The 11,849-nt window shown below is 31.4% G+C and overlaps 1 protein-coding gene across 3 annotated transcripts; it reads right to left on the reverse strand.

Moving 5' to 3' along the window:
- Positions 1 to 238: 238 nt before the first annotated feature.
- Positions 239 to 5,785, reverse strand: LOC142238575 (alpha-tocopherol transfer protein-like). 3 transcript variants are annotated; one of them, XM_075310266.1, is made up of 4 exons: positions 5,659 to 5,785; positions 2,416 to 2,721; positions 691 to 1,063; positions 239 to 632 (listed from the first exon to the last, which is right to left on the reverse strand). In XM_075310266.1, the coding sequence occupies exons 1-4, from the start codon at positions 5,730 to 5,732 to the stop codon at positions 378 to 380; spliced, it is 1,008 nt and encodes a 335-aa protein (XP_075166381.1). In that variant the 5' UTR covers positions 5,733 to 5,785; the 3' UTR covers positions 239 to 377. The 3 variants fall into 3 exon arrangements, with proteins under 3 accessions (XP_075166381.1, XP_075166382.1, XP_075166383.1); XM_075310267.1 differs by having other exon boundaries at positions 5,619 to 5,758; XM_075310268.1 differs by lacking the exon at positions 5,659 to 5,785 and adding an exon at positions 2,966 to 3,094.
- Positions 5,786 to 11,849: the final 6,064 nt, after the last annotated feature.

The raw sequence follows: 11,849 nt of genomic DNA on the forward strand, positions 1-11,849 counted from the left end.
GTGTACCATGATTGTAGATAATGCGCTTTACAGACTATTTGTAAAGAATCTTACGGTGTGTCGCATCGATACGATTTGTCGGCGAAGACTAAATAATCGGTTAATGTGTTATCGATCCCATAACCATGCAGCAGTATCGATTATGACTTCGGACTTAACTTATAATGCGCAAAGGAAAATGTTTGCTTTTTCAACTAACGGATATTTGTCCACCCTAACCATTTGTTGCAAATAACAATAATTTTAAAACATTTATTAAACTAATTTTATAAAATAATTTGTGTCATGTATATGGCATAGCCAAAAATGTAAACTACTAAAATCTTTTGAATAAAATAAAATGAAAAAAAATTATATACCAGTGTCTTCACTAAATTTTAATCAATGTCCAACTTTCTAAATGATCCATCAATGCCAAAGAGTGACTCCGAATTTATAGGTCGACCAGGACGTAGTTTTTCATTGGTACAATATTGTACTTCTTCATCGAAGTATGATTTGTATTCTAACAATTTCTTTTCCCAAGTATTAACTACATCGGCAATTGTACCATTGCTTCCACCATATTCTACAGGTAAACAATCTTGTGGTATATGTTCATACAAGGATTCATATTTGGAATGAATATAGAACTGAAATTAAAAAGGAAGTATTAGAAACTGATGTTAAGTCTAAAACGTCTGGACTTACTCTCTTTTTAATTTTTTCGCTCATTAAACTTTTGGCAATGGCTAATAACTTTTCCGTTCCGGAGGGTGCGTTCACAAAATGAAAGCCCTTGGGCCTATAGGGCCAAGCTTTATCGCCCAAAACCGCTAGTTTTTTCACAAGTACAGCATCAAATTGAAAGATATGACTTGCGGTTACATCTTTAAGATCGATTATTTCCACAAAACCCATTACCATGGCATTATCATCTTCGCGAAATTGTATTTCACCCATCATTGTACTCAATTTGACAACATCGGCTAAACCAAATTTGTCGGTATCATAGTAACCATAACGGGATATGTGAATACGAGGGCCAGCCTCTGACAGTGGTTTGGGGAGACGCAATAGACATCTGCGAAAAAAAAAAATGTTGAAGGTTAATATTTTTAAATTTTATAATGAACCGAGAACATTTCTATATCCATGTTTCACTACTAAACGATTTTATTCCCATAGAACAAAAGTTAGTTAAAAAGGAACTTGGTGTTTACTTTTACACTTGTCTTAGCGTAAAACAATCTGTACATATGGAGGTTATAGCTACACCCAAAGAATTATGTTAGTTTACACAGCAGAAAGCCTTGCTAAAGTAGGAGAAAGTTTGCTGAAAACGCGTAAGCAGTCACAGTTTGCTGAACTAGCAAACATTTTTATATCCTCCACCCAAATTCTAATTGAAACTATCGTCCCTATATAAATTACAGATTTGATTTCCGGAGCTTCTTGGAAGAGCAAATAAAATTTTGACAAAATTTTCTGTAGAAATAAAATTTTGATAAAATTTTCTGTAGAAATAAAATTTTGACAAAAGTTTCTATAGAAATTAAATTATGGCATTTATACATTTTCTATAGAAATAAAATTTTGACAAAAGTTTCTATAGAAATTCTGTTGGTTAAGCTACACTTGTAGTTTAGTAAATACATGGTTTTAAGCTGAAATCAAAAAAACAACAACAATGATTAAAGAAGAAAAAAAAAACCAACAATAACAAAACAAAACGAATGAAAAAAGAGGAAGCATGCTCAAAAATAAACGCAGCCAACTGCACTCAAATCGATGACAAAGGAAAAGAGTTATGTTTGTACGAATTTATTTCGGCATAAGCCGGCTATCATGTAAAACCTTTTTTCGGAAGGTCCAAGTGTGGTTCATTGTTCGGTTTAATGAACTGCTTGAATTTATTCTGATCATTGGTTGATAGTTTTGCTGCAAGTAGAGGATGCTGATGAGGAATGTGGTAATTCCGAAACGTGCGTTCATCCAACCATATTGCAGTCTATAGGGCTTTGCCCAAATAAATTTGACAAACATTCTTTTCCTCTGTTGGTTAAGCTACACTAGTAGTTTAGTCAATGCATGGTTTTAAGCTGAAATCAAAAAAACAACAACAATGAATAAAGAAAAAAACCAACAATAACAAAACAAAACGAATGAAATTTTGACAAAATTTTCTTTGGAAATAAAATTTTGACAAAATTTTCTATAGAAATAAAATTTTGACAGAATTTCCTATAGAAATAAAATTGGGACAAAATTTTCTATAGAAATGAAAATTTTGACAAAAATTTTTATAGAAATTGCTAATATCGTAATTTTTAGGGCAAAAATCGGCATTTGCTATTTTTTGAGTAAAAAATCGTCAAATCTACGAAGCAATTAAGTTTTTTTTTGAGTTTAAACAATGTATTCCGTCATGCTTACCCTTGTCTTAGTATGGCTATCGATTTATCATTCACAAAACGATCTTTATATAATTCTGGAACTGCTTTACGCATGGCATAGAAACAATCGATTTTGTGTTTGGCCTTTTCTAGACTGTATTTACACCCACGCAAAAATGCCACCAATAATTGATCATCTGTGCGGGCTTTTAAATGTGGTTGTTTTGAGATCCATTCGCGGAGCATAGCAATATCTGAATCTATGCGATCCGGCACTTCACCCAATTCTCTTTGAGCATTTTCAGCTAATTTCTCAGATAAAGGGCGGATTTTTGACATATTGGAACTGCAAAAAAAAATAAATAAATAAACAATATTACGTCTTTTTAATAAATTATGATCGATTGGGGCTTACAAATTGGGAATGGGAAGGCTAAGTGGGTAGAATAATGAAAATGCCATTTTATATATATTCTATTGGTATTGTAAAATAATATTAATCGTTATAAGTAATGTAACGTACTCTTGGCAAGGTTTTTTTTTTGTATAAAGCATTGCCCTTGTCACTTTTTACGAATAGTTATACATACTTAAAAAATCCCAGATATTTTAACGTCCTCTATGCGATATCAGTTATGTTCGGATATATTTTATTTTTTACTTGTTGTTTTTGAAGCGTCATGCCATATGAATCAATTTCATGGAAAAAAATACAACAGACCTGTCATTGTTAGCACTTTACGTACACACTACATACACATTTTTGCCATACAACTGATAAAACTTGGACTTATCTAAATAGCGGAGGTAAAATTAGAGCATTTACCCACCCACCGTACAATTGTCCTAGTTCACATGGCATGGCTAATGCCTCCACCACCTACCTATTCTTTGCTGGTCTAAATGCAATTCGTATTGATTGAGTGGAAAAAGTGGGGTATTGTGGATAAAAAATAATTAATGAAGCTACCATTTTCAAATTTTGGTTCCAATTAAAATGCTCTTGTTTACATATTATTCAATTATTTTTTTTATCTATGCACTGAGAAAGGCATTAACTGATATTCTTCTGATCACAAATAAATTTTTTAGTTAAAGGAAAATACCTTCCTAAATATGCCTTAGAAAATACCATGGACACCTTAAAATGTTCAAAAATACAAATATTTTTAATTGAAAAATATTCTGTGTTTCAATTTATTTTATAAAATTGCATTTGTTATACTGTTAAAAAATATGGGATATCCTTTATTTATTACTTTGTTATATTACGTTTTTCGTTAAATTTAAAATTTTTGATTTAAAATTGGTTCTTTTTTTATATTTTATATAACTGTAATATTTATAAGATTAAAAATATAGAATATTCACCTCCAAAATTATAAGAATTTTGTATTCTTGTTGTGTGGGTATTATTAAACAAATAAATGTACTCAAGAAGTGAAATGTGGAGATCGGTCTATAGGGTGATTGACATGTAATGGAACAACGTAAAGCTCTATCTTTTTTTAATTTTATTGTTCAAAATCAAAAAAATGTCCGAAAGTCCAGTCGTAAAAATCTAACGGATTTAAAATCCGGAGATTTTGGTGACCATTGTGCGGTAGAAATGAAGCGGAAGAAACCTTCTTTTCAAGCAATTTTTAACTGACGCGTACTGAATGCGATGGTGGTGGTGGGTCCCGTTGGAATTTTCAACCTTACTCTCCAAAATGCCTCAAGCGCAAAAGTCCATTGAATTGAGAACCGAAGATTTTGGTGATCATTGTGCGAATGAAGCGATCATTGTGCGAATGAACCAACTTTTTAAGCCATTCAGGCAAATCGGGAGACCCAAGAAGTCAAATCGGGAGACCGGTCTATATGGGGGGGAGGTGTATAGATCAAAATGTGGACCGGTAAGTCTCATATTCGGCTTACTTATGTGTGGATCCAAAATACCTCTAGATTTTGAATTTCAGGCAAATCGGATAAAAATTGAGTGTAAAAGCCCTAGAAGTTAAATCGGGAGATCGGATTATATGGGGGCTATACCAAACCATGGACTGATACACACTTATTTATGGACCTTCCAGATTTTGAGTTTCAGGCAAATCGGATAAAAATCGCGGTGTCTAGAAGCCGAAGAAGTCATATCAGGAGCTATAGAAGAAGTCAAATCGGATTTTATGGGGGCTACACCGTAACAAGAAACTAGTCGAGTTGTTTTTGTCGGCGGCGGCTTGACGGCTAAGCCGATATAAATATGTCTATTCGTCGGCGGACAATTATCCATTATAAAATCAATTTGAAGTTATTCGAATGGTAATGAGATTAGTTGTACAACCAATCTTACAATCAAATTAACATTTCATTCAAATTTTCTGAGCTAAATTTTTCCCAATTTTTGGAAAGGTTCAACATTTTGGCAAAAATATGACATTTATTAATATTTTTTTCTGATTTAAACCGATATTTTTGATTAATTTGCGGCTAAATTTTAGTCGAGATGGGTCGACATATTCGGCGGCGGGGTCGACTGGCAATCGGCGGAGGGACTCGGCGGCTTCATTCTCTGGCTGTGACCACTGTGCAATCGTTTCCATTGTAACGAAGTAAACAAATTGTGCAAAAGATGTCAATGGCAATAAAAAGTGACTAAAATTCAATAAAAGTCAAACATTGAAAGTGATTCTCTAGGGGAGTAACGGCCCTAACATACTATATAAAATTTTATTAATATATTTGCATACTTTCAGGCGGTACACGTGTGTGTTTCTGTAGTGAAAAAAAGAGAGTGCTCATTCATATTGTTTTCTACACGTAAAATTTAATAATTTGTTAATAGTATGGAAGCATTGAAAAATCCCCTTGCACAAGTATGGGGTAAAATACCGGCAAAGCATTTATGCGGGTTTCAACTCGGTTTTGCACAAAACTATATTCAAGGAAAAAGGGTAGTCATATCAAGCACAAGATAATGGGTTCTGATATTTAAATTAATTTCATCCATTCTTGTCATTTTGGCCAATAAAAAATGTTTTGCACAAAAAAGTCGTTTGAATTGATAACACTTCGTGCGGCTATCCTGCAGTATTACACCCAAGGTATATAATTTAGAGCACTTCTCAATATTTTTTTAGAATACATATATGTAACATTTTTTTTTAATTTTAAACTTTTTATAAATTTGATAAAATCTTTTTTTTTATTATTATTAGATATTTTGATGATGATTATATTTTTGATTATTTAGTCACATACATTTTTTAATCCTTATAGTATAGTAATAATAATTCTTTACAATAAACTTTCACGATCACAGGAGGTGTAAAATAATACGAGCAATCCCATACGCTGTAGATGTTGAACTGACATGATAGAGGTCTATTCGGAAAACATTAGACCCCTCAACTACATATATTATATGGTTTTGGCGGATAGTTAAACATTCACATCCAAGTATGTGTCCATATGAAAACGGGTGTCTGCCTGTTATAGATAAAACCGACATACACTAATATCATAAATACATCTACGTACAAGATAGGGATGCCATTAGCGATATTCAGGATGCCATAAATATATACCCATTAAAGAAAATGCAGATTTATTTTACAAATTTTTTATCTAAAATATTTTAGTAATTGCAATCTGATAACAATAAGATAATACGTTTGTCAAATTGTAGAGAATTTATTAAAAAATTATCCTCCATTTGATTTTGGTTAACTTATTTAAACTACACGCATAGAAAGAATATGATCGATCACCTTCCAGAAAATCTTATTTTTGGATAGGGAGAAAACAAAATTTTTGCCAAAATAATGTTGTTTTCTCGCCAAACATAAAATGGTTGTGGAAACATAATGTAAAAAAAACATGTTTGCGACAAACATGTTATATGTTCACCATTTAAAAAGTAAATTTTGTTTTAGGAGCTGATCATATTCTTTCTGGGGATCGGTTTATATGGGGGCTATATATAATTATGGACCGATATGGAGCAATTTTTGCATGGTTGTTAGAGACCATATACTTACACCACGTACCGGATCGGATGAATTTTGCTCCTCCAAGAGGCTCCCCAAACCAAATCTGGGGATCGTTCTATATGGCGGCTATACGTAAAAGTGGTCCGATATGGCCCATTTGCAATACCATCCGACCTACATCAATATAAACTACTTATGTCAAGTTTCAAGTCGATAGCTTGTTTCGTTCCGAAGTCGATAGCTTGTTTCGTTCAAAATAATTATTAGCCTATTTTTGAAGCTTTATTTTTATACTTTTATACAAAGATTCAAGATTATTTATAAAGAATGATCGCAAATCTCAAAGATTTGTGTACCAAATTTAAAGAAAACAAGTAGTAAGGCAAAGGTTTTCAACTCCCTTTTTTTTATTAAAGTTTTATTATTTTAAAGGAATTTCTCCTTAATATTGTGTAAATTGCATAGTTTTTGCAGAGTGCACTGAAAAAAGTGAAATCACAGAATAGAGGTGTGCATGTGAGTAATATTTTGCTCACGCTCACTCACGACGGAGAAATCTTATTCACACACACTCACGCACGATATTTTTTGGTAGGACTCACGCTCACGAAAAGAAAATTTTTATTCACGCACACTCACGCACGAAAATCATTTAAATGTCGCGACTCACGAAAAATATCGTGACTCACAAAAAATGTCGTGACTCACGAAAAACCTCGTGAATCACAACGACAATTTCGTGTCACGTGCACATCTCTAACTGGGAAAGGAAGTTTGGGCTAATTTTAGAATTTTTTATACCCTCCATCATAGGATGGGGGTATATTAACTTTGTCATTCCGACAAGACCCCATAAAGTATATATATTCTGGGTCGTGGTGAAATTCTGAGTCGATCTAAGCATGTCTGTCCGTCCGTCCGTCCGTCTGTTGAAATCACGCTAACTTCCGAACGAAACTAGCTATCGACTTGAAACTTGGCACAAGTAGTTGTTATCGATGTAGGTCGGATGGTATTGAAAATGACCCATTTCTCCACTTTTACGTATAGCCCCCATATAAAGGGACCCTCAGATTTGGCTTGTGGAGCCTCTAACAGAAGCATATTTCATCCGATCCGGTTGACATTTGGTATCTGGTGTTGGTATATGGTCTCTAACAACCATGCAAAAATTGGTCCATAATTATATATAGCCCTCATATAAACCGATCCCCAGATTTGGCTTGCGGAGCCTAAAAGATAAGCAAATTTCATCCGATCCGGCTGAAATTTGGTACATGGTGTTGGTATATGGTCTCTAACAACCATGCAAAAATTGGTCCACATCGGTTCATAATTATATATAGCCCCCATATAAACCGATCCCCAGATTTGGCTTGCGAAGTCTCCAAGAGAAGCAAATTTCATCCAATCCGGTTGTAATGTGGAACATGGTGTTAGTATATGATATTTAACAACCGTGCCAGAATTGGTCCATATCGGTCCATAATTATATATAGCCCCCATATAAAACATTCTCCAGATTTGACCTCCGGAGCCTCTTGGAGGAGCAAAATTCATCCGATCCGGTTCAAATTAGGCACGTGGTGTTAGTATATGGTCGCTAACAACCATACCAAAATTGGTCCAATCACACAAAAATTGGTCCATATCGGTTCATAATCATGGTTGCCACTAGAGCCAAAAATAATCTACCAAAATTTTATTTCTATAGAAAATTTTGTCAAAATTTTATTTCTATAGAAAATTTTGTCAAAATTTTATTTCTAGAGAAATTTTTGTTAAAATTTTATTCGGTTCATAATAAAATGTTCATCATTGTCAAAATTTTATTTCTATAGACAATTTTATCAAAATTTTATTTCTATAGAAAATTTTGTGAAAATTTTATTTCTATAGAAAATTTTGTTAAAATTTTATTTCTTTAGAAAATTTTGTCAAAATTGTATGTCTACTTTGTCAAACTGAATTATATACGTATTGAATCGATCTTTTTTGATTTAATATATACCACGTATGGACTTACATACAATTTAGAAGATGGTGTTAGGAGGTTTTAAGATACCTTGCCATCGGCAAGTGTTACCGCAACTTAAGTAATTCGATTGTGGATGGCAGTGTTTAGATGAAGTTTCTACGCAATCCATGATGGAGGGTACATAAGCTTCGGCCTGGCCGAACTTACGGCCGTATATACTTGTTTTTTACTAAACTGTATTACAAACGCAGATATGATAGGATTAATTAAATATTTTTCGGCATATTAAAAAAAAAATATGAGACATAATTATGTTTTTCTCTTGTTTAAAAAACGTTCGTATTTTGAAGAAAATATTTTCAGTTAGAATTTGTAAAAATCTCCCTAAATTTTTTTGTAAAATTTACTCATATCTGAACTAATCTATGCGAAATTTTAACTTAGTGTGAGCTTCATTTGTGTATAACTTCCTTTCTGTTTTAAGTTCATGCAAATAAAGTGAACAAAAAATATAGAAATTAAGGAAACTTTCTCATATAGGATAGTTTTTAACTAAAACATAGTAATTTCCATAAATTTGAATTAATCTGGAAAATTAATTATTTTAGTGTTCGTTTTTATGAGTGTAAAATCTTGTTATGTTAGGTCAATACTTTATCTATATTTTCAGTATATTCAAATTATGATATACAATTCATCTCAAAACTCTTCGCAAACTTCCGGACACGTAACCATATACGGTCTTCGTAACTGTGATTAAATCGAGTGAAGCGATTCACAAAAACCACACATGATTGCCATCCCTGATGAAATGTACATACATAAATATACGTTCACAGTGCAGTTTACTAGCTATTTAACGATGATTGTTGAAAATATGCACGAACATTCGAATAATACAATAAACAAGCAAATTACTTCATACTGACTGAACTCCTCCTCAAATATGTTACGGTACCCCCTTCACAAAAAGTTTTCTGGGATTAACAAGTTTTGATCTTCCCTTAAAGATTTTGAGTTTGAATTCGAGCCAAAGATGAGATCTCTTATAAATAAAGACATTTTTTAGGAAGCTAACAGATACAAAGTAAAAAGGGTTTTCTTAATTAAAAAAAAGGGAACTTTAAACCAAAGATGAAAAATCCTCAGAATAAGTTTTAGCCAATATTTGAAGCCTTTTTATCTTTAATCTAAAAAATCAATATATCAATTGATTTAAAGATTATTTCTTTACTTGAAGGAAAATTTTCCCTACAACAATGGCATAAAACTTTAACAGATGTATGTAAATTTAATGAAAAAATTTATGAAGCAGATACGAAAATTTTATTTAATTAAAATGCATTATTTAAAAAAAATTGGTCTGAATATTGTGTAAATTGCGTGTCCCAAAAAATGTGGTTTGCATACACACCAAAAAATTGTTTTCTGATTCAATCAAGAAATTAATTGATCCAATTAATTTTTTAATTGAAATGTCTTCAATCACAGAAATGTTAGTATCAATTAAAAAATTTATTGATCCAATTAAAAAATTAATTGATACTATTAATTTTTATGATTGATTTTGGATTCAATTAAAAAAAATTGTTGAATCAATTAAATGTTTAATTGAATAGTTTTTTAAAACTCAATTAAGACTTTATTTGTACAAAATGTTCGTGAATTTTTTTCTGTGTAGTATTTCATATATTTTTTTAGTGCATATTCTCTTGTTTTACATAAAGTATGTATGATTTTTAGTCCTATAGCTCCATATCATTAATCTGGAGAGATTATTGATTGTGTCCCATGGTCATCTAGCCCCATCGAAATAAGCCTTACGTTTTCTTCGAGTTAAAAAATATTTAAGGGCCATCGTCATCTCAGAAGAAATTATTCATTCATTTTGCAACTTAAACATGTAATTTGCAATTCAATACCAAATACTGACGTTAACTTTAAAAGTCCAGAAAAAAAACAACATTTCCATAAGAGCAATTCCTTCAACTCAACTATCATCTCATCGAAATACTGTTCTATTTCCACCTCCATACACTAAAAAAAAAACATTTACATGAATCCAAAGAGTTTGACCTTCCCTCAGTGATTTTGGTTATGATTTCGAGTCAAAGATTTGGCTTCTAGAGATTCTACACTCAACAAAAAAAGTTTACTTGAATCCAAAGATTTTTACCTTCCCTTGAGGATTTTGGTATTGGTTGCGAGCCAAAGATGCGGCTTCTCTAAAATAATGAATTTTTTAACGACCTATCTGGCTTTAAATCTTTAAATATTTTCGTGATATTAAAGATTACGCAACCTAAATTTAAGGATGCGAAATTTACACACTATTAAGGACAAATTTCTTTAAGATAATGAAATTTTAATTAAAATAAAGTTTATAATCTATGATTCAAAAATTTTTTTCATTAAATTTAGGACACAAATTTTATAAATTTGTGTCCCTCCGTTAAAGTCGCGTGCCATTGAACTAAGGCTAATTTTCCTTAAAGTAAAGAAACACATTTTTGATTTAAACAAATTGTCATGAAATTAAATGAAATATTGAAACTTTAGATTTAAGATAAAAACGCTTCAAATATAGGCTAAGACTTATTTTGAGGATTTAGCGTCTTTGGTTTAAAGTTTTTTTTTTAGAATTAAGAAAACATTTTTTACTTTGAAGTATCCGTTATAATTTGATTTAAAGCCAGATGGGTCGCTAAAAAATTTCTTTAGTTTAAAGAAGCCGCAACTTTGGTTCGGAATCAATACCAAAATTCTTAAGTGAAGGTCAAAAGTTTTGAATTCAAGTAAACTTTTTTTTTTTGAGTGTAGGACCAATAAAATTAAAATGAGGATGCAGATCTCATTTATCGAATTTTCATTCTCTTTTCGAAGTTTATTAATAAAGGTACTCACGTACAACAAATTCCAGTTTAAAAATCCAAATTATAACGGATACTTCAAAGTTAAAAATGTTTTCTTAATTCCAAAAAAAAAACTTTAAACCAAAGACGCTAAATCCTCAAAATAAGTCTTGGCCTATATTTGAAGCGTTTTTATCTTAAATCTAAAGTTCAATATTTCAGTTAATTTAAGGACAATTTCTTTAAATCAAAAATCTTTACTTTAAGGAAAATTAAACCTAGTTCAAAGACATTCAAAGGACTTTAACGGAGGGGCACAAATTTAAAAAAATTTTGTCCTATTTTTAATGGAAAAAATATTTGAAGTAAAGATTATAAACTTTATATTAATAAAAATGTCAATATTTTAAAGAAATTTGTCCTTAATATTTTGTAATTTCGCATCTTAAAATTTAGGTTGCGTAATCTTTAATGTCACTTTAAAAATTTTTTCAGTGTAGGGAGTTATTCAGCTTTATACCGAAGCTCTTTAAAATTAAGATTTGGAAATTGATCAATGAATTTTCATTACATTTTCGTCATATAACAGGTTGGCTGATAAGTCCCCGGTCTAACAAAGAAAAACACATTTTTTTTGTCAAAATTCGTTTTTATTGTTCAACATAGTTCC

The sequence above is a fragment of the Haematobia irritans genome, chromosome 5 (assembly GCF_050003625.1).
Source record: "Haematobia irritans isolate KBUSLIRL chromosome 5, ASM5000362v1, whole genome shotgun sequence".
Lineage (NCBI taxonomy): Eukaryota > Metazoa > Arthropoda > Insecta > Diptera > Muscidae > Haematobia > Haematobia irritans.